Source organism: Etheostoma spectabile, chromosome 9 (assembly GCF_008692095.1).
Source record: "Etheostoma spectabile isolate EspeVRDwgs_2016 chromosome 9, UIUC_Espe_1.0, whole genome shotgun sequence".
NCBI lineage: Eukaryota > Metazoa > Chordata > Actinopteri > Perciformes > Percidae > Etheostoma > Etheostoma spectabile.
The window spans coordinates 2,368,122-2,392,910 of NC_045741.1; the positions used below are offsets into that span (position 1 = coordinate 2,368,122).

The 24,789-nt window shown below is 39.6% G+C and overlaps 1 protein-coding gene across 1 annotated transcript in view; it reads left to right on the forward strand.

Annotated features, from left to right (window-relative positions):
* LOC116695065 (uncharacterized) overlaps positions 1-24,789 on the forward strand; it is a 103,930-nt gene that overhangs the window by 20,299 nt on the left and 58,842 nt on the right. The window contains exon 3 of the mRNA XM_032525113.1: positions 1,292-1,339. Within this exon, the coding sequence (XP_032381004.1) occupies positions 1,292-1,339 (48 nt within the window). The remainder of the gene's footprint in view (positions 1-1,291; positions 1,340-24,789) is intronic.

Genomic DNA, 24,789 nt, shown 5'->3' on the forward strand with positions numbered 1-24,789 from the left:
TTAAATATAGGGACAGAGTCAGTGAGTGAGTGTGCCTAGGAGATCCCGGCCTCCAGGCGCGGCAGCACTTTGACCCCCGACCCTCATTATACGGAGTGCATTCCTAGAGGGGTGAAACCCCTCGCAGCACAAAGTACAAGGGCACGGGGGGACTGTATGGCTTGTACCACACCAGCCAAGTGTGGCCTGGTGTGTCTCATTGCCCAACGACGGCTTGAGAAAATACAGAGCAAGGACGCAGGCTTTTGGAAAGTAATAGTATACCACACTTGTTATCCCAACTGATGTACAGTATATAATATGTATTTTATTTCTATTCTACTCAATTTAATAGGAATAATATTCTGCAAAAAAAAAAATGCTCTTCCGAATTTGTAACCCGATCTATCTTAAATAAAATACATTATTGTTAGGGGGGGAAGAAGTGAGAAGCGGGGTTTGAAAATGGAGCCAACTTGCTGGAGAGTTAAGCATTAACCAGTGTGAACACATAAAAAGCATAGTGAGAAGATAAGTTTAAATGCCGACATGTAACCCACCAACCCCCACCCCTCCACTCCCACCAACAGCCCACTCATGGGTTGATAATTCTCATCACCGCAAACAGAATTGGTTTACATTCATTAGCCCAACACTCACAGCAATCAGGCCATAGTGCCAGGGGCAATGGTTCTCTTTATAAAAATCACATTGCCTAATGACAGTGTTCTATAATTATATGCCATTAACATCTATCAAAATGTGCTCCTACATGCCACGCATATTAGCAGTGGATTTGGCAGTTTGTGTTTGGACAACTGATTTTCTTGCTATTAGCATATTCAGATAGTTAGCACCAGCTTGAAGATTATTGCCAACATTATTTTTGTTTCATGTGCAGTTCTGTCGTGTGAAGTGGTACATTAAGTGTGTGCATTAAAACATTTAGTTATGCATGTCCATCTATTAATTACGAAACTACAGTGGCCCTAAGGTGCAAAACACAACAACATTGGATAAAACACACACAACTTAAACAGAACTCTTGTCAAAGCACAACAATGTGAAATGTTGTGTTTTCTAACATGACAGTTCTGAAATATGGTTGTGTTTCCTATTTTGTCATTGTGTTGACGTCTTTAACAGCTTTAGGTTAGAGATGCAATTACATTTAGCAAACAATTATAATTAGTTTATTGATCAAAACAGAAACAAATGAGTTGTTACTCGTGCATGCTATTCTAAAGTCCAGCTTTAGAACTTTAGATGTTTCACTGTCACTAAATTACTTTTATATATTGTTTTCTTACAGGGATTTGGGAGCGAAGACAGGCTGCGCTGCATTATCTGCAAAGCCAAGGTAAGTACACTAATAGGGGTGTGTTTGTGTGTGTGTGTGTGTGTGTGTGTGTGGGAGAGGGAGGGTATTATACAAATTCAATGAGGGATCTGATGATGTCTCGTTCTTTTAATCTTCCTGTGTGAAATGTAGGTAGCAAGCATTTAAGCAAACACCGTTTAAGTCATTAAACAGTGACTGCATCTTACAAAAACAGATTTAAACAGAGCTGATCCATAATACTAATGAGCAATCAGGTCTTTGTTTTGCTCTGTGATTTAGCTGATTTTCCAGCAGTTGTGTTGCTTATGAGCTGTAAGCTGTCTTATATTCCTTATTATTGCAGCAGAACACTTGCTGTGAAAAAAGGAGGGAGAAACATTACAATATTTGGCAAAGGATACAAGCCATGTAATGACCAAATCTGTATTCATTTCATGAGCAGAAATTAATCACGCTTTCCTGTGGTACATTGCTAATGCAAATTTTCCATCAACACATTGTGTCTTGTGTTTGTGAGTTTATTCGTGTGAAATGTTGGAGCTGATGTGTCATCACAGATGGGGCTGCATACTGGATAAGGTGGCTACATTACTAACCATCTCAGATTAGGAAGTGTGCTGTTGATGTGTTGTATGTATTCATGCTTGTGCCGTGGGTCAAAGCATCAAATGCTGGCTACTGAGTGTTTTATTCATTGTTTGCTCCACAGCGGCGGGTTGACAGTGTGATCTTTGCTGTCTGTTCTTGTGTGTATGTATGGAAGGGATCCACTCAGTGGAAGCAAATGTCACAGTTACTCTGACAACGACCTTTCAGAATTTCAAGATGTTTTTTAAACATGAAATCGTGCACGCACGCATGCATGCACACACACACACACGCACGCACACACACACACACACACACACACAAACAGATTCACACACTGATGAAAATTTAATGAAACATTTAGTCCATGGGGAAGTCTTACTGATTGTTTTTCTAGGAATTTGTCTTTGTCTCCATTTGGGGTCAAAGACCAATTGGTCCAGAGTGTACTGCTTTATTGGATCAAAGTCTCTATTATGTCTCTATTACATACAGCTGCAGTTTTTTTCCCAAAAGGATGATGAGTATGTTTTTAGAACATGGATTTTAAAGTTGAACGGAATTGGAATTCAATTTAAACTATAATGATACCCACAATATCATTATATGTTAAAGAGGATAACCTATTTGTAGAAACAACATTTAAAGTTGAATCCCCCATGCTGTTAACTTTGGTGGCGTGCTACTGACTGGAGTCATAATCCTCATAATTGTATATCAAACAAACGATAACACAAGCCGACGTAGCGTTTGTTATCAACCATTAGCAATGTAAGACAGCTCTCCCTTTAGTTTGTATTGCACTCAAAAAGTGGAAGCTAGTTAGCTAGGCTTATTAGCTTGCTTTTGGACATAAATTACCTTCCACTGGTAACCTAACTAGGTTAGTGAACTTCCACTTGGAAGGTGTACACTAGTTAGTGAGGTGTTAGCTAGTTAGCCTAGCTGTCCGACTTCAGCTTCACTGATTATCATTAGAAGTAAATTTACGTTCTTTATTTTTATCACCTGCTGAGTAAATGACCAAACTCTTGAAACTCACAAAGTATTAAAGTTAGCAAGTTACTAGTCTTAATCAGCTGAAGTACATGGCCACACGCTGGATTTCCTTCACCTTCAGATCTCTGTGTGTTTCCATCAAAATCCCTTGAAACTATAAACTTAAAGTTAGCACGTTTCACGTTGAAAAAAAGCAAGGTTTAAATAAACTTTGGATCGTGCAATACGACAGGTGTTTTTGGTTCTTTTGTAGAATTATTGTAAAGATTGACAAAGAATATGTTTACGGCATTTACTCTCTAACTGGAACATATTGGGACACTTGGTTGGATAGCTATGGCTGTCCTGTACACACGGCGATACACTGGTAAGAGCAAATGACGTTTAACCATGGATCCAGTAAATATCTCAGGTTACCGTATTGTTTGAACAGTTAACTTTATTTAATATTGAATGTTTATTTGCAGGGTGCACATATTCCACTAAAACAAGTTCCTTCCCAACTATTTTGCAGAGCCACCATCACTCAATGCATTTGGGATTGGTTTAAAGAAATGCAAAACAACCCAAAGCGTTTTTTCTCCTATCCAGCAAGACTAACAAGTTAATAGCTTTCCTCTCATAAAGTAGAAGCTAGTTAGCCTAACTTATTGCCAATATAAAGACCGGTTTCCACCAAACATTACATTTTATTTACTTTTAATTTGTCAAAGTGCTTATTTTATGCTTTAGGCTTTTCTTTATTGTGTTATAATTTTTTTTTTGTGTGCACTTTATAGGTTTACAAAGTGAAAAAGGCCAAAGTCCCCCCCAAATGTGGGCCATTTTCCAACAGAAAACACTGTTCACAAACTGCTCCAAACAGCTCTTTTGTAGTCCAGCCTTTACTACCATGACAAACAAGCATCACTTTGTAACACAGGTTATGATGCTCACCTAGCTGCTAGCATAGCACTCACTCATACTCTTCTTCCTAATAGTAGTAGTGCTAAAATAGGTAGTGCACATCTGTGACTCCAAACAAAAATGTAACAGAACTGAGGTGCTTCACTCGGTAGCTAAAACAGAGAGCTCAACACACAGGGTGAAAAGAGGAGCTGCCGCAACATGTAGAGCAACAAAAATTTAGTGCAAAAATATAGTGTTTTTTGAAAATTAAACCACTTAAACATATTCTGATATAACTTCTAAATGCAATTATGAACCTGAAAATGAGCATAATATGGGCACTTTAAGTCATTGCCAGTTCCTGCACATTCAGTGCTGTATTTGTCACAAATTATAACAAGACTATGTCAAAACCTAGCATGGCTAGAACGTGTATGGTCAATGTACTGAATTGTGCAAAATATATTCTAAATATAAATATAACTTCCTGTGTGGCCTTTGGGGAAAAAAGGTAAGTGATATTACAAAAATGTGTAGTGCCCACCAACACAGAAAGTACACAAATCAGGTCACAGTACTGACATCATCAGTTCAAGCCAAAAGCTGGAGAACACTTATGCACAGGGTTATGTTATAAAATATTTACATCACTTACATTTATTGTTTTTAATAATTTCAAATTTGCAACAAAACCAAGTCAAAACAAACTGCTTCTTACCAAAAATCTGGTCAACATGCTGCACTATTGTACTTAATTAAATAGTATGCATTGGACCTAACTTGACCTAAATGATTCTGTGCTGTAGTGTACAGATTTGTAAAAAAAAAAAAAAAAAAAGTCCCCATGATATATTAATAGAGGTTAAACTACTACCATGAGCTGTCTTGTTAACCTGCAGACCCCTACCTGACTTTAATAATGTAACTCAATGTTGTTTAAATGGACGTCATTTTCATTTTTCCCGTTTCCCTGACAGTATTCTGCTGCAGGCAAACACATTTTTTAGGCGTTACAACCATCTCTGCTCTTTACCTATGAGGGAACATTTCTTGCACTTTTGCAGCATCTCTAACTGACCGTTGCAGTTGTCTTAGTCCATTGTACCAATGGCATTGTCATCAATTATTAATGCCGAGCAGGGACATGCCACTGAGAGTCCAAACAGACATGAACAGGGTTTAGTGGCAGGACTGGTGACTGCTGCAAGTGGCAGCAGTGCCATTTAGAGAATGATTGTTGGGAAGCGTCTACTGTATATTGATATGAACTCTGCCACAGTAAGTTAATGCATCAGTATAATAACATTTTAATGTCTGCAATGGCACAGCCATTTAATATTTGTCCTCAAAGAGATGTATATGTACATCAGCAATGACTGTAATGATGATAGTGATAATCATTTGGGCCTGCGCTGCTATCACTTTGAAATGCATAACTGCAATCACCCTTGGTTAACATTAAGAGGCTTTAGCTATTAAGACGTTAAGGAAGCTGTGCTCATCATAAAATCTGCAACTCAATGTGCCAGCCATTTCAGTTTCTAGCTTGTTTTTTTCTTGTCGATGCTGCTTTTTCTTGTATGTTGTTTTTTCCACTTTTGCAGCGTGATCTCGAATGTGGGCCATTTGTATGAGTTATGCTAATGTGTTGGGGCAATGAATGCATTAATTTCATTAGCACATGGCCTCAAAGCAATAATTACCAGAGTAGGTGTGTCACAAGCAATCATGTTCAAATTTGCCAGTTAATTATTAAGATTTTGTTCTGAGGGACCTGGATTTGACACGAGTCGCCGAGGGAAAAAAAAGAGAGGAGAAAGTTAATGCATTCCAGTGGCCAAGGCTAGGTGCTTGTTGTTGAACACAGTGGGGGTGCCTGGGCATTGTGGACCTACTAGCACGATGTTTTGCATGTTGACAGCTCACATTCTGGACTAATTAGGCCTACCACAAATAGCAGAGGGCTAGCTGGTGCTCAGACTATCCAGGAGGGTCTAATTATAAAGAAAAGAGGTCCAGAGCCGCCTAATAGCCTCCGCTCCCTTTGATTGGAGTCCGGTGGACACTGGTTTGAGATTTTGAAGGAGGAAGCACATTCACAGCTCCCTTCCTTGGCTCTGATTAGCCCTGGTCCGAAACAGAGCTGGGGTCAGGAGGACAGACTGTGTCTAATGATGCACTCCAAATAAAAAATAGTAATTCTTGGTACCATGAGGGGTTCCTCACATGTAACTGTTTGAGCCATATTGAGAACTGGGTGGCTTTTATTTCCTGTCAGGAAAAAAGTTTTCAGAATAAAAAATCTATGTCTAGTGCTTTTTTTTTTTAAAGGCTGTTTCTTGGGGATTTTCCCTTTATTACAGTGGATAAACATAAAAGGGGGAGAGAGAGATGGGGGACGACACACAGCTCAGATTCGAACCTGGGCTGCTGCAGGACTCAGCCAACATGGAGTGAATTCTCTTACTGGGCGAGCTAGAGGCCACCCCATCTAGTGCTTTTTGACAGCTGGCCAATGACGAGCGGAGTAGCCAGACCGATGAGCAAGACCCGTCGTTTTCACACAGGAAACAACAAGACAGAATACAGTATGACCAGCTGCTTCCTGTATAGGTAACTCGCTTCGCATTATTTATCATTAGCATCACCACTCTTTCTCTTGGTTCTTTCTCTAGCATGCTCCACCACTTTGTTTTACCTAATGTTAGCAGCGCTCCACATAGCCCTCTAGCTAGGATACTGTAGAAGTAGTTGTAGTGTCCTAGTATCCAGTATCCAAGTCACTCTTGGCTGCTTTTTGGAATAAAAACAATGCCAGCTTTTTTCTTCACTACAAAAGCACACTAGTCAACTCTTTAATGTCAAAAAGACCACAAGTGTATGAACATAACTTATAACTGTATCTTTGAAGGTGTTGTAAAATTTGGCTCAATGTTTTGGGCAGACTTAATTGTCAACCAGGGTGTCTGCAACCTGGAAATCTGTAACTGTCTACTTTTCTTAATAGCAGATTACTGAGTGCTTCTCCAGCCATGGCAAAGGTGCTAGTTTATGAATTACTCCTCCACACACATGGATATAGTACTGATTGTTGATCTACTGTGACTTGGATTGTACCTCATTTGTTTGTCCCTTTGGGCAAAATGAATAAATGTAAATATAAATTAGCATGGTTTAGCAAAAGGAAAAAACAGTGTTTTCATTTTACAGCATGAGTTCCCATTCTGTGATTTATTTCCATTTATTGGAAGTAATTTAAATGAACTGGTTTTAAAGGCAGTGGGCAGTTAAAAAACTAATATAGAAATCAGTCCAGACAAAGTGACAGCCTAACCTGAAAGCGTTGTTGTTACACTTTGTTCTTATAACTTCCATATCTTCTGACACAATTCTGCACTGTTTCCCCGCCCTGTGTATGTCAAGTGTCTCCTTAAAGGTGCTAGCATTTACACTCCCATCCCCCTCTTTTAAAAAAAAATGTTAATCATCACTTGATTTTATATGGAAAGCAGATTATCCTTTGATTTTGATGAATGCAGCAGCTGCCAGACTCTTCATTTGACTAAAAGCAGGACATTCTGCCGAGGCCTCTCATATGTCACTAAGCCTCTGTCAGGACAGTACTGTGACAGGAGATGACACATGAAAGGAATTCCTCCTCATGGCTTTCACAGGACAATGGAACCAGGCCTTGAGGGTGAGGGTGTGTGTGTGTGTGTGTGTGTGTGTGTGTGTGTGTGTGTGTGTGTGTGTGTGTGTGTCATTTTATTTTAATATTTATAACATTTTAATTTTTTTTCTAAGTTAGTGGAGTGCCCGTTTACATTTTGTACTGTTTGAAAAGGGTATTGCAGCTTTCTCCAGACCCATTGTAACCCCCGAAATAACTTCCACAGGACCCCAAAGCACCTAATGTGCAACCCAACATTATATCAATTGATTTTCAAACGAGATATGGGATTCAACAGAACAGTTTATATTGATATGGTTTAATGTTGCGTTACATAACCTGTAACAATCGGCTTTACGGTCAAATAAAGTTTATGTATCATACACTTTAGTCCATTGCACGCTCCTTTCTCTTTTCTATGAACCCTCCTTCCCCCAGTCCCACTCTCTCTCTCTCTCTCTCTCTGTCTTTCTCTATTTTTCTTTCTCTCTCTTTTTTATTCAGTCTGTTATTGTTGGGGAAAACAAGGAGCTTTTTCATAGGGCTTTTAGGTCATTTTTGATGTACATGTGTTGCAGCTGTGTATTTGACAAAAAGGTAAAGAAACCCTATCTTTGTGTTTTATTTTTAATGAAAGTCCGTTTTAATAGATTTTATGATGTCCATGTTTTTTCTGCCACATTGCAGAGTGCTGCTGTGTTAAGATACGGCTGGCCACATAGACAGGAAATCGTGGTGGATGGGTGGGCGTTAAAACACAGGAATATCAAGCCAGGGAGTGGAGTTCACATCTCGGGGAAAACAAAGACAAGGAAATACTTGTTCCTTGTGAGTGTTCTTAACCCAAATCCACGGTTGTTTTGCGGTTACGCTCACTTTTTTCTTGCATAAACTTAACCGCCGAATTGACCGACAGCTCGCGGCGCTCTGTACCTGGCGCACAGTCACCTATTCTCCAGTAACTGAACCATCAACTACCGCTGACCTGACCTTGCGGTGCACCATGCAGAGCACCGTAGCCAGTGTGGCAGAGCCCTTTAGCGGCTTAAACAGCAACTGCCGCTCTGTAGCATGGAGCTCTGTAGCCAATGTCTCTTGACCAGCCGACCGTCTCCTAGTTTTTGTATGATATCAAACGTTTTAGTGTGCCTAACTTTTCGTAAAATATCATACGACCCTGGTCTTGAGAATGCGTTGATTTTCCAAGCTACTGTTGCTGTCACATTTTGCCGCAGCTGCGTGAGCGCAGTTTCCATGGAAACACAGCCTAGTGTGAGTAATTTTTTTATCTGCTTCAAGTAGTCTTGGAGCCAGATCTATGAACAATGCAAAGGCACAAAAAAATACATACGCTATTTCCCACACATAAACTGGTATTTATATTTGCGGTGAGAAACAAATACAACAGACTTAGCATACACAAAGTTTACTTGAAATATCAGCAGGTGATATGATAAGGAGGATCTTAAATATAAGGAGAAAGCTGAGTCTTATACTTAAAATAGGAAATTATTAAGTCTTTTTTGACAAAAACAATGTACAAACAGTATGTCTGCCGCAGAGTTTATTTTTAGTTGTAAATATGCACAGAGTTTTATGCACCCAAGCCCTGGACTCCAAAAATGTAAATGTAGCGTCTGTATTTGGAAATACCACACAAAATTTGAGCTGAAACGTACGGTATGTCACATTGAAACTGAAGAGTCACAATGTCACCAGACTTTAAAAAAAAGAAGAAAAAAAGAAATAACAGCATCTGGTTTGCACACAAAATGTAATTTACATCATAGAAGGGTCAGTCTGTAGCCATTTTTCCAAGAAAAGACTTGGACTCTTGGTAATTTCACCCTTTTTATTTAACCTCCATGCCCTCCCTCACTTTCCTGCCATCCGTCCTCGAGCACAATTCATTTGAGTTCCTGTTTCAGGAGGGTCCTGGGGCTGATTCAATTAAGTTTCCTTTAATTGACTTTCAGGCATCCAAACTAAAACTGATGGAGAATTAATAACAGGTCCAGTTGGTCTCGGCACTGTGTGCAATCTTGGACACATCCTAAAAAAATGGAGGCTAAGTCAGTCCCATTTTCCATGTGTCTGTTTTGGTAGTTTGATAATACAGCTGTGAAGAAAATGTGGTCACAGTTACTGTGTGGTCCCCGATCTTGGTATGCAATTTATCTCTTTGTCAACACCCTTGAAGTTTGGTGCAAATCTTGTACCCACAAAAACATAACAGATGCCAAAGAAAACTCTGCGTGAGTACAGTATATCCAACTATTGCTACATTTGCTAAAAGATGCATACAATTTCAAAATGTGTAGTTCTGCTCTCCAAAGCCGTTAAATCCATTAAAAAGTGATGAAAGATTAAAACACTATTCAACTTAAGCCTTTACAGTATGTTCTCTCTTACTTGTTCCTAACTGAAGCACATGTTGTACAAAGCAAACATAAGCCCAAAAAAAGCTATTTTTTCTATCTGACAAGAAGCTCTCTGTGGATAATATGGTTCACTTTGTGTCCAAAGAAAGAGAAATCATTTGCAGATGCATTACTATTTAGGTAGCTTTCAAAAAGACAAGTTGTGAAATGGCAGGGTACGACAGCTGCTTAAATTAAGGTTTGAAGTTCACAAATCATTAACAGCCATGAAATCAACTTCTCCTCTGACTGTACTTTCCATCCAGAGTCGTCCTTTGTCTTCAAACAGCGCCAAAGCAATCATTACGCTCACACATAATGCAACATAATGACAGTCATTTCAGTATCAAATTTTCAAATGTGAGGCCTTAATTCATCGTGGTTAAGTAGCTTAGCTGTAATTCACATTTGCTACCCTTCTTAGCACAGTGCTCAAGGAATGAGACGTCTAAAGCAGGACAGGAGAGCAATGCATGCAGGAAAATGTATTAAAATACTATCTGGAATACATGAGGCCTGTGTAGCGCTCAGAGTCAACTGGAGTCACTCTGTAGTCTTTTCACTCATAGTCAGGGGCAATTCCAGGATTTTTTAAATGTAAGACTATAGCATAGAACATCTGCTTAGAAATACAGGAAACATAATATAAAACAGCTCCTGAAATATCACATTCATTATTAATTTCACTTGTTTTCATTTTTTTTTTTTAAATGGTATACTCAAATACAATACATTTTCTATAAGCTCAGTCTGCCAAAAAACTATTCCAGTACTGGTCATGGATATATTAAGAGTACTGTATACAGCGTTTGGCGGGAAGCCCCGTACATTCCAATGAGAGTGCTCAAAAGCGCATAAAGCAATCATGGAGCTTTGTTTGTGTTGTCGTAGTAACCTGTAGCAACATGCTTGTTTATGAGCTTCTCTCTCTTGTGTCTCATACAAGTATAGTTCATTGGTATACATGGCAAACTCATGAACTTTCCGTTTCCTTGTCTAAAAGATTAATTGACGTCAAACATTGTGTTTTCGTTGTTCCTGGTCTTTGACATGCTTATCTAAAAAAATGATGGATGTAGACAACCAAGGAGATGTAATGATTGTGTAGTGCTACTAGCTAGCTATAAGCTAGTGCTAGCTACTGAGGTTAGCCTGCAGTTTCGTGAACAGAGCTTCCCTTAATACATCAATGGCTTCATATCCAATCCGCGATACAGGCTTTACAGCATACAGCCCTACCATGTCTGTAGTTAACGTTGGCATATATGTAGGCATACAGCTGTGTTAGCTGTGTTACCGTTCACTTAATACATCCATGCTAGCTACCGCTGATGTTAGCTACTAGCCGATAGCCCTGGCAGTTTGGGAAAATGCTAATGACGTTACATCCACTTTACAGGCTTGACAGCGTCATACATCCATACATCTCTCGGATGTAATAGAACACATGGTGAATTACAACCATTAGCTATATCCATTATTACAGCTAAAGGACCTTGGGAGAACCGTCATATGAGCGTGCCCAGTGCACGGCAACATGGGCGGGCGCAGGTCTGCTCACGTTCATTATGCGTGTTCATCATGATAGTTAAATAACTCTGGAGTCAACTACTTGTGACTTTAAAAATGTTAAACACGTGACATTTTAAACAAGGACCCTTTCAGTGATCGGGCTGATAAGTTGAAAAAAATGATCTGCTGAAATATAGAAGTTTCTTTCGACATGCAAAGTCTATGTGAAAAGTCTTTCTGGGCCATGGGGTGCAGTTCCACCCTTATCCACTAAGCCCATGGTGGCTTTGAGACATGTCCCTCTTCCTAGGGGCTTGGTGCTGGTTCCATGGTATCAAAATTGTATATAGTTGTCACGGAAACTTGGTAATGTGGTCATGGATATCACAAATTTCAGATATTCGTATCATATCTCAGTTATATCAGACTTCTGTCACATGGGCTGCAAGGTTTGGACTCACTTGCAGAGACAAGAGAAGAGAGTTTGAGGATTTAATAAACTAAAATAAAGTTCATACCGACAAAAGGAGTCATGAATGCATCAGGAAAAACGAAGTCCAGAATGAAGATGAAGCAAATTAACAGGATATCAAATCTGGAACACAGATACAACAGGGTAGACTCCACACACAAACACACTTACACACACAGCAAATGGAATACAATGATCCAACAGAGCACAAAGGACACACAAAGACTTAATACACAGGGTGACGAGGACTAACAAGGGACAGGTGATACATCAGGTGAAACACATCAGGGTGGGTCAGAACAATCAGACAGGTGGGAAAACACAAGACAGGAAGTAAAACAAGACAATATTAGGGAAAACAGACAGAATTCAAAACAAAACAGGAAAAAGAACGTATACATAACACTCACAAACTGGCATTGAAGGCGGAAGCAAAACCACTCCGGACGGCAAAGGCAAAGCCCCTCTGGAGGCCGAGCAGGAGAGCAAAGGCAAAGACTCTCAGGTGGCCGTCGGCGAAAGTGGAACCCCTCTGGAGGCCGGCAACGAAGGAAAATCCCCTCAGGAGGCTGCCGCCGAAGGCGAAACCCCTCAAGAGGCCGGCGGCAAAGGAGTGACCCCTCAGGAGGCTGAGCCTGCCTATGATCCCCAAATGGCTAGAAATTAAAATTGGTGTAAACTGAGCCCTGGGAATCCTGCTCTACCTTTGAGAAAATAAAATCTCAGATGGGCCGATCTGGACTATTATTGCTTCTTATGAGGTCATAAGGAGCAAGGTTACCTCCCCTTTCTCTGCTTTGTCTGCTTTGGCTGAATTTTGTGAAAGAGACTTCAGAGACAGTCTTAGGGAACCACTAAGGCCTTTATAAAGGCATCTAAAAAGTACCTTGTCATGGGACTTTTAATGGCAGAAAATGGTTCAAAAGGGTTGTACTTAGTGTCTTCATTAATTCATAGGTGTGTTTTGGGCGTAAAAGGCACATTTGAACTTTGGCACATTGCTATTATGATGGCGAATTTGCAAAGCAGGCAGGGGGGATTTTCTGGAAAAGAAGCTGATCTGCTCATGCGTGAAGTGGAAGCGTGCGAGCAGTTCATATACAGTATGGCACAAGCACTATGCCATCAAAACACCATAATACTATTTCATATTGTAATATTTTTTTATTTTCAATCTTTTACATGTTTGTGTGCTGCTGTGCTGCCCTGTGTGTGCATGCGCCCTGTTAAAATAATTAAATACTTTGTTATTGACCTTAGACCCGATCACTTTCCGCTGCCTCAAGATAGAAACACCCCAAGAATGCACCAGAACTCACCTCCCTCTAAGACCAGCACACCCATGGGCGCAAAGATGGGCGCAGGTGCGTTTGCTATTTAAACAACGTTGGCGCTGGACGGGAAATTTACAACTGCGTCTGTCCTAAACTAGCAAAGACACTTGCGTCGGGCCCTTAATCATGTTTAGTGGACAATGTCTGTAAATATACAGACCTATGACTGTTAATACACAGAGTGTATCAGAGTGTAATCTTTTTCACATACATATATGTCATCTACCTCAAAGCATTCCTTTCTAGAGTGGATCAGTATTTTGATTATTAGGGCCCCTCATAGCCATTATGCACAGAATATATCAGTCCCAAACTAAGCTGTAAATTCTGAAAGAATCTGACACCCCTGCCCGAGGGTTACAGCAGAATGCTAACGAGGCCACGGCGACATTTCCATCACCCTACAGTCAGTCGTACCATACATCAGCTCCGTGCTGAACATCTCCCAGCAACGCATGAAGTCAGTGACAATTTTAGACGCAACACTTTATTCGTATCCCCCCATATCCGCGGTGTAATGAATGAGGCCATTTAAACAGGATTTACGGTATCTTTCAAACTTGATTGCTTTGAATTTAAGAATTATTCATAAGACTAAAGCATCGTTTGTCATACAAGCGAGTGCTGTTTTGGTGGGAACAAATGGTTTTGTTGTAGTTTTTCAAATTAACTCCTTTTCATGCGCTCTTCAAGTAAGCCATTTCTATGCATATACGTCCACACGGCAGATGTAATTAAAGTGGAACGAGGCTCAGGTGACAGCTCGCAATCAAGTTTTCGTCATAATGCATGGTGCCACTGCGGGGCTAAAGTAACAGATATGGATGCAAACGATTAAGAACATGCATACGTATTGTATTACACTGCAACTTCTTCTGAAACAAAGAGTACAGTGTTCATGCCACAATACGTGTCAAGATATTTTGTTTGTTTAAAGGTTACCTCTGTTGAACTTCTTCTTTCATTGAACAATACAGAAAACGAATCATATTATCTTATCTCCCCTTGAGTTACATTTCCTTATTTCCACCATGAGAGAGGCTTCCTCGCCTTGTTACAAAGATTATTGTGCTCACTTCCTGAGGCTGTGTGACCATGCTTTGTGTGCAATGCCCAGATCATCTCATAATTACACAAGGATCCTGAGGCAGAGGGTGGGGACTCGAAGTGAAGGACCAGTTATGTCCACACACACACACACACACACACACACACACACACACACACACACACAAACACTGCCATAGCTTGGAGGCATGGCTTACTATTGCCACAGCCAAGAATGAGGCCTCTCAGGATAGATTTACACACAAATAAAACCAGTCTTATCTTGGCCCACATGTGAACGAGAACGGATTACACGGTCTACATTTCAATGCTCAGATTAAATGGAGTCAATTTCCTATGGCCTATTTAAAACCAATTCCAACCTGCAAAATAACAATGAAGCCACATCTGATATTACTGCACTGAAAAACCTCAAATGAGTTCAACTGACCACTGAGAAGCTGTTTAGAAACAGTGTTTGGAAGTTAAAGATGTACTCAGTTGTGTAAGTGTTTTAACACTGGTGCAATTATGTAATATACCACTTGATAATGTTGTTGACTTGTTAAAATGGAAATATAATGTGTCTACACAAGGTACTATGTCTTCCTTAAATTCATTTCCAAACAGTGTTTTGCTTTATGACAAATAACTTTGTTGAAAACAGTATAATTGTATTATTATTATATATTGTCACGTTCCTTTCATCATTATTATTACATCATTATCCCATACTCACACACAAACTTCAAGTGTTAAATGGCAGCAAATATATTTTACAATGCATTTATTGACAGTAGCTGGCACTCTTTTATAGAGTGACTTATGATAAGAGCAACATACAATACTTGATTGAATTAAAGCTGCAACTGAAGATCATTTACATTATTTATTTATCTGTTTATTTTCACAATTAATCACAACTTCCAAAACCCCGGGGTGCTCTGGAAGCTTAGAACAATGGTGCCTCAGTTCAAATCGGGTTGGTCTTCTGTCAACTCAGTAACAAAGAAATACATTCAAAGCAATGTGAACGAACAAATAAAATCAATTATACAACTACAAAAGTTCAAGTTTCATATTGCTTGTTTGGTCTGACCAACAGTCAAAACATTTACTTTACTAGAAGACAAAGTTCGTAAATAGACACTCCGAGCACTCTGGCACACACCATTGGTAACTTTGGAGCGCTGTTGGTATATGCTGTTATTCAGAGCAGCAGCACCCACTGGGAGTAGCAGAGCGTACTCTGGCCACTCTGTCTGAGGAGATGCAGAGCACCAAGCGCAGTGAATGGGAGATGAACAGCTGAATCGACAGGAAAGTTTTTCTTTAATTCATTCATTTTAAGTTTAACTGCTAATTCACATAGAAATAGAACACAGCACTCTCATTTTAGTGTAGAGTGTCACATTGGATTTGCAGATGCACCCAAAGGAAAACAGCAAATATGCACTATTTACGTTTGAAAGACCAAAACCAGGTCATTTGTGTCTTTTTTGCTTCACCCTCAGAGGAAAAAAGTCACAATGGCAAGTCCAAGCGATGTTTGACAACACTCATTTTCAAAAAAGCAATATTAGGAAATTTCATTTTAGACATTTATTTAATATTATTATTCACATATTGAGCTACTTTTGTGAACCCAACACTTTTGTAAATTTCATTTTAAGAACCAAAACAACAGTAGGTTTGTTTTCTGAAGAGATTTGAGAAATTTAGGGCCAAGTTATCTCTTCACACATTGGTCTGGAACAAATTTTCGAAATATATATTTGTTTTGTTCTACTCATAATACCACATTCCATTTAACGGCACAATTTTTTCTTTGACGTGTATTAATAACGCACACACATTTTGCAATTTGGGCCTTGTGCCGTTCCGTAGTTTTGGATATCAGGAAGCGCTGCACTCAAACTCAAGACACCGTTACCTCGGGGTCACAGCACAGTATTTTGACCCACAGTGGGAACTTCGGTCGCATGCTTTGACTGTTGTGAAGATAGAGGAGAGGCCTTTCTCCGAGCACTTTCCGCAAGTAGCCAGACAGCGGGGCCTTAAACATAAAGTCAGCACACTGTGCTGTCACACTATGAACACCTCCCCCAGCGATCATGTAAGGCCACTCTGATTGTTCATAAATTAATAGGAAAAACCTGCAGAGATAGGGAGTATGTACATTGGTTATTGGTATATTAGTTATTAGCTTAAGAATTGGATTTAATTATCTTCAGAAAAAGGTCAACTCTACCTACATTTTTAATGTTACAAAATGTTCTCTAAATTAAAAAAAAAGTACGTTTCAAAATAAATGCCTTGTAGACTTGATTATCTGAATTGTGAGGCGAGGTGTGTGTGTGTGTGTGTGTGTGTGTGTGTGTGTGTGTGTGTGTGTGTGTGTGTGTTTGAAATCCCACAGGGTCATATTGCAATGCCTCAGCAAAGCTCTTGATTAGCAGTGGTTTTTATGTTTGGATGGTCCATTTATTTAGGTTATGTACGGGATAAAGGCCAGCCAAAAGTAATCACAAGGATTATTTATTCTTGTTAATTGAGGCTCCAGCTTAACACCACAAATAAAGGTTAATGTTCTCTTGGTATATTATTTACTGTCCACACTCCAGAGGCTACCACCCCCCCCCCCACACACACACACACACATACAGTGGAGTAGGGACAGGAGACTCCACAGGTATGGGGGGGAGCAGCGTTATATTGACAGTAGTTGAACTTTGGAAAACTTTGGCCCCCGCTCTAAGCCTTCTGAAATACTGTACAACCTTCATTTGAATAATCTTACTTTGGCTCAGGTGTGATGCTCAAGTTTCAGGAGCTTTAGGTGGGTGCAGCCCATCGCCTTTCCTAATCTCTCCTTTAACTAACCACAGATAACTCTCTGCACATGTAAATCATAAAGCGCGCTTTAAAGTGAATTGAAAGGTAGATTTGAAGTGACGTGTGATTAATTCTGCCGCTCTCTAAATGACCCTTCGTTTCTGTCTTCACAGGAAAGCTGTTCTAATAGTCTTTCCAATAGTGATTTAAATTACAAAAATGTGAACCTGTAGGTTAATAAAAATGGTAATTTAACTAGTATCTGATTTAATTGACTCTGAAGAAGTACTTAAACATGTTTGCACTCTGGAAAATCTACATGGCTCAGCGGCAATGAAATTGGAATATCCAGCTGTCAAGATAATAAATTTGACTATTTCATCGCTGTAATCTTCAAACAATCTCCCTTTGTGCTGGTCTCTATGGCTCACCGCTAATGTAATAAATCACCTCCATGTTTGGAATTGTTTCATGTGTTTTAAAGTAATTGTAATATACTCAAAAGACCCGAAGTGTGGTGATCATCCACTGTTCTTAACCTTTGTAGAATTTAAGATTTTAAAAGTTCAACTCAAACTTCCACCTACATCAAACTTTTGCCGTGTTACCATAAAAATGGCTCTTGCTCTATCAATACATGGTGGGCAGGATTGTACGGCACCATAAGATTAATTATTTTTAGACATGGTGGTTTTTATTTTAACTCCCCTATTTATGAGCATACATTTCTTCTAACAAATGGGGGAGACAATAAACATATAATTTTATAAAAGAAATGATTGAAGGTGACACAAATATTACATCCAAAATTGTTCTTGTAAAGAATATGTTTAGTTGTGGAATTCCAGTAAGTAGGTTGTCAAAGCTTTTTTTTTTCACTTTAAAAGTTGGATTAAGTGACTCTTTTCTCTAAGACCAATAATGCAGAACTAAGTCTCCTAATAAACAAGCTAATGTTAGCTAACTAGCCAGCCAACCGGCCATTAAATTAGTCAAATGTGAAAGCTTAATGTTTTATATACACACTCTTGTCACGGCGTAGAAAAGCATTTTGCGTTGATGAGTGACACTTTGTTTAGCTCATTTTCTACAACCAGTGTGGAGCATGAACTTTAAAATGAATGTTTTACACAGGGTCAATTTGGGGAGTTCTGTGCTGCCTCTCTCCCCTCCTGCTGGCTGCTGGCGTAAATTACAATCAGCAATATCTAAATTTGTCTGGAAAGGCAAGCCGCCACGACGCGAGATGTCTACTCTACAGACGAGGAGAGAGGATGTTGGCCTTTCAGTTCCCAACTTTAAACATTATTTTTGGTCCTTTGTCTTAAGACCCCTCATCATCCAGGTCCATCTGTTTGTTGGCACACCTTAATAAGTGCTATGACAGAGTCTTGGTCCATGATGTTCTTTTTGCCAATGTTTCTAATAAACAGTGCCATCTACGCTTTGGCCCCATCATCTCTCATCTTCTCAAAACTTGGAGATTAGCTGAAACATACTGCCATATAGCTAGTAACTGGCAAACATATACGGTCGCCTGCCAATCGGAAGGTTGGTGATTTAATCCCTGGCCCTACAGTCCAACGTTGAAGTGTTCTTGGGCAAGATGCTGCGCCATCGGTGTGTAAATATGATGAGCAGGTGGCACCTTGTACGGCAGCCTCAGCCACAGTGTGTGAATGGTGAATGGTTCCTGTACTATGTAAAAGCGCTTTGAGTAGTTGTTGAGACTAGAAAAGAGCTATGTAAGAACAGTCCATTTACATTATTCAATAATACAGCACTCCTGATTGGAGGGAGGCCAATAACAGCCCCACAATGGGAACAGAGGGGAGTTCATTATCTACAGACATTTTTGGCAAGATCGGCTTGTTACCCTTCTTACAAAATACATTCAGTCTACCACGTCCTCTTTTTTTCTTTTACCTGTAATTAAGATCAGCACTCAAGGCATACAGTGTCCCCTGGCAGAGGCCCTTGCCCATCCATTATTTACTAAGCCAAAAACCTGTGGTATGGTATCAAGGCTTTATCAGTTCTTGGTGCTATCTGGCCGCTCTGCCCTTACTATCGAGAGGATCTGGGCATGCGATTGCCCAGGCCTCGCTCTCGACTGGCATGAAGTATGATCTAGCATTCCAGAAGTATCACGCAATCCAGACCATCAGCAGATTCACTATAATGTCATTCATGGGACATATCTCATCCTCGTGAAAATGCAAGACATAATAATTAAAAATTAACAGCCCTTTGTTTATTTTGTGCTTAATAAAAGCACAAGGCACGTCTCTTCACATGATCTGGGAGTGCTCCCCCGTTGGTCAGTCCTGGAACAATATAGCATCCAAAATTCCCGCCTTGTAGTTACTGTGCCTGTTACTGTCACTGTCTTGATTTTGAATGACCTCTCAGCCTCACGGCTCTTGGATTCAGAAATGTGCTGTGTTTGCTGGACTTACAGCTGCAAAGAGAATGATTGCAACCAGTTGGAAACCGCCTCACAACCTGCGTATGCGCACGTGGATCCTTTCCTATTTGGATGTGGTATATATGGAACTCTCCATATATGGTATAAATTGAACTCTGGACACTTGGCGGAATATTGCTGAATCTGTGAGGGCCGGGCTGTAACCTGCTACAGGCCAGACCTCTGACTTGCACAGGTGTTTGGTCCCTTGTCTTGTGTCTGTCTGTGTGTGTGTGTGTGTGTGCATCTGTTTGTGTGTGTGTTTGTGTGTGTCTGTTTCTGCATGTGTTGCTTTGTCTCCCTCCCTCTCGTCTTTCCTCTCTGTTTTTGATTTTTCTTTTTTTTTTGGTCCTACATTCTCCGTCTCAGTGTATTGTTTGTAATTATTGCAGATATGATGACATTTTTGAGTGTTTTTATAGCATTTAGCTTAACCATTGAAACCATAGGGACACTAGCTTAGCTGCGCCATCCTAACCAGCTCAGCCTTTTTGTCCAAATGTGGTCACCTCTAAATTACCAAGATGGCGAATACCAAAATGCAAACTCTAGGCTTCAAATCGGCAGTCCACTAATCTATGGGTGACGTCACTGATGCTATGTCCCTTATTTTTACAGTCTATGCTAGTCTACTTCATTTTCTGCAATAAATAGTTTTACTTCCATTTTTACGCTTCATACCAACCCTGTCCTCTAAAAAATCATCCTTCCACACAGCGGAATGGCTTCATTTTCTTTTTTGGTAAAAAAACATTTAGCAGTGACTGGCGAACAATGTCAAACGGTGGTCAATGTGGTGTATTGAAACAAAACAACTTGATTAGGTTTAGGTGATGATAGTAAGTACAGCGGTCTTCTGTGTGAAATTCCTGTGTTTGTTTGACCCATCCTTTCACCCTTACCTCCTTATCCCTATGCAGACTTTGATTAGAAACTTATTTGTGATATGTCAAAAACCTGTGTATATGTATACATGATAATGTCATGAAAGATACTGAGAAAATTAAAATCCTTTTCATGTCATGTTAAGAGCGCGGTATATTTTTGTACCCAAATATTGTATTCATTTATGATCCTAGGGTTGATTAATGACTGAATAATTGTTTTCATACTGCAGATATCATGTGTTTGTGACATAACGAAGTGTTACCAACATGGTTTGGTATGTAAAAGTGTCTTGCATGCCCATGATTGTGGATCCCAGGAGGGGATGCAAACCAGATAATTCTTTCAGGGGTATAATTTCTTTCTTTTTTTCATTTCTTATTTATATGATGCCAAAAATATGCTCCCAGGGCTATCATTTTTCTGTGGCTGTTTGCAAAACCAGAGAGCTAAGAGGATTTATCTTCTTGACCCATCATACAAAGACAATGAGCTGAAGAATAGTGATGTCCAACAGGGAGGACTGAGGGTGTGCACACCCACCCATCCTCCTTCTAAAGACAGAATCATGTTACAGGCAAAAGACCCATTACTCTTGTCTGTATCAACTCACACTGCCTTTCTAAAAAAGACATGCATGTGTTTTGGATGCAGGGATTACTGTATGTCAGTATTATATCTCTGGCTTGTTTTGACCAGCTCAGGCTTCAGGTTTCTCACAGTACACAGCATTAGATATGTGCAATGGCAGGAAAAGGACAAAGCAGCTTCTCCCTGTCTCCAGTAGACGCCAGCACAGTTTCCGGCTTTGCATGGAGACTAAGTAATAAAACGGTTTTGCAGAACTCCTCACTTTTTAGGAGTTGTTTGCCCCGGGGCTAGGGCTAATGGTTTACTTACTCCCCGACAGGCCCTCAGGCTCCAGGTAGTCTCACATTGTCAAGCTGCTCTCATTAACTCCTATAACTCCTGGAGAGATAAGCGTTAGACAGTCACAAACTGAAGGCCTTACACGTGGTAGTGCAATAGACTGACAAACACATTTACAGGCAACAGTACACAGTATTTTTTTTGTTTGGAAACAACTTTTTACACATAAATTACTATTCAAAAGCCCATTTTGTAGTGTTTATTATACCCTGAATTATATACAGTTGTTCATTTGAATTAGTTCTGTGTTTTAAATCTATGTTCCACATTAGTAGTGTTAGAAGTACTTCAATAAAAGAAGCAATACAACAGTGTAACAATACTTTGTCATCCATATATACTAAAAATAAAAAAGTACTAAGAGAATGAGCTCTTTTAATTGCCATATTAAAATAAATATTATATCTAGTTATTATTATAAGTGGCTATAGAGTATAATTTATACTGTTGGGTAGTTTAATCCATAATATTGCATCATATTCTACAAACTGATGATATGTTTGACAGTATATGTAAAATCTTGATCTTTGCAGTTAATACTAACTTATGGAGTCAGATAAATGTAGGCAAGTAAAAAGGACATTACATTACATGTCATTTAGCTGACGCTTTTATCCAAAGTGAATTCCAATCAGTGAGTAGTAAAGTGCAAGTACATTAGCTTCAAATAAGCCAAACTACAAAGAGCCATATGAAAGTGCAGCTTTTTTATTATTATTTATTTTGTATTTATTTATCCAAGGTGCAGCCGGAAGAGATGTGTTTTTAGCCTTCAGCGGAAGATGCGAAGGATTTTGGCCGTCCTGATGTCAATGGGGCGCTCATTCTACCACTTAGGACCCAGGACGGCAAACAGTCAGGATGTTGTTGAGAGATTAGATGTCCCTGGCTGCGAGGGAGCAGTAAGCAGGTTGGCTGATGCAGAGCAGAGTGGGCCGGCTGAGGTGTAGGGTTTGACCATGCCCTGGATTTATTCTGGGGCCGATCCGTCTGTGGCCCTGTATGCAAGTACTAGCGTCTAGAAGCAAATGCGGGCAGCAACTGGTAACCAGGGGAGAGAGCGGAGGAGCGGTGTAGTGTGAGAGAAGTTGGGGAGGTTGAAGACCAGGCGAGCTGCTGCATTCTGAATGAGCAGCATTCCCCTCTGAATTGTAGTGCACTACCTCAAGTGCATTAAATTATACTTAAGTACACTGGTTGAGTTTCTGAAATGTCTGCAAAAGTACTATACTGTAAAGTACTGTGACATTAAGTTCATCCAAAAAATCTGTCCCACCAATCTTTGTTGCATTTGTTTTTTTAATTATTAATGGAAGCCAACTTTCCACCTCAACCAAAACATAAAGACTGTTTTGTTCAGCCTTTATTTCAAATCTGGGATTTTGAATCAATGCGCAGAAAATGTGTCCTAACTGTCCCATTCTTGTGCCACGTGTCAGTTAAAGAATGTCCTGACTCAGAGCGTCCACGGTTATGTGAGAAGTCCCGTCCAAGTGCCTTTAGATAAAGTGTGTTAAGATAAGATGCTAAAGGAGGCTTCTAGCGTCAATAACAACTCCAAAGGCACATGGCCAAGCGTTCATATTTTATGCAATGGGAGTGATAATGTGTTGCTAATAGAACCAGGACAAAAGCAAATCATCCCAGCCCTAATGAAGAAAAACACATTTCTGGAATTTTCACATGTCATGATGAATTTTGCTGTATGTTGCTGACAAATTGTATTTTTTTTACTACTTTCTGCTTGAACTCAGCCACATAGCTCCCAGTGATATGCAAAGAGATGCTTACTTAAAAGACTGAAAGTATAATTGAATAAAAAAAATGTGCACTCAAAAACAGCCCCTTTGCATTGCAGTGGTATCATGAGTTCTGATACATTGGACCTGTAAACGTCCTGGGCACTCTCACAGGCACCTGTTCCAGTCTTTCTCCTTTAATCTCGTTTAAACATGGGAATCTCTTTGTTTGACAATGTTTGTGCTGCTGGACTGTCGCTCAGTAAAATATGCACGGAGGCCTAAAGAACTCTAGAGTAAATTATAGACAGCTAAGCCATGTTTCCATAAGACACAGTCTCAGTCACTTTGTTATCTATTCATCCATTTATTCACTTTACAGTTGACTCACATCATACACATTCATTCATTTCAAAATGCAAAGAATTGTTCCTAGTTTCGTCTGTATAAGAAACTTATTTTGCCGCCGCATTAAAGCCTTCTGTTCTGACGGATGTTATTTATTTATGTTATATTTCTATGTGTTTGGTTTGAGATGTACTGCATGTACTGACTTTTCCTTTTCCTTTGCATGTTTATTGGACCTACGTTTTTTTTCACTAACTCATATGACACAACAGTCTGCCAAATTTCCTTAATTAATTATTCTAAATTAACTTTTGTAATGTAGGTGTTGACACAACACATTATTCTGTTGCTATAGCTGCTTGAATAAAGCACTACACATTAGGGCTGCGCAATAAATCGTTTTCATCACATTGCAATATCAACTTGCACATAAACACATTGCGAAAGACTGAGTTAGTTGAAAGAGAGCATCAGCAGAAAACCACACTTTCAATCTCTTTTTTAATGGTGCCTTTTTTGTTCAGTTTAATATTAAATTGTTCCTCTAAAATAATGTTAATGATGAATGAATAATGATCTTTCAGTGTTTTCTAATTCAACAAGCAATTTGTTGTATTTTAGAAGTATACTGAAAGCAGCAGAAAGCCAGTACACTTTAATATGTTGAAATAAATCCAAGTAATATGGTTAGTGATATTCAACATTATTGCATATTTTCTTCATATCTGGCAGCCCTATGACACCTCCAGCTATTTAGCTGCTGGAATGTCATAACAGTAAGCCCTCCTACCACTGTCAAACAGTCTCCAAGAGATTTCTGGAAATAACAGTGTAAAAGCAGTTCTTTTTTTTAAATCCCAAAATGTTTTTACCTATGACACGTTTTTCTCCCTTCTTCTTCCTCTTGCCCCATACTTGTGCTTGTTGAGGTTGAAAAAGATTAGGAAATAGTGCATCATAAACTGGCTGCAGGCCTCGGGGCAACAGTGTCTGCTTTAAAGCTGGATAATCTCATATCAGTGTGGCGTGTTCATTTAGCTTAAAAGATAGGACCTTTTTAGAAGCACCTCCTTAGGTTATTATGAAGCTTTTCATACTCAAGATGATAACTCATTCTGGCACCTGTGTAATTTACTAATGACACATGATTTTAGCCTGCACTGACTGCAAACCCCGGGAAGGAATTACAGTGCACTGCAGAGCCTCTGCAGATATGCCCGTCACTGACATTGAGGCACAACCTGGTTGGGTTATGTTTTAACTTCTTTAATTAGATGTGTTTACTCTGTATTTTATTTGCAGATATCATGGAAGAGCCTGGGGGAAAGGTAGAT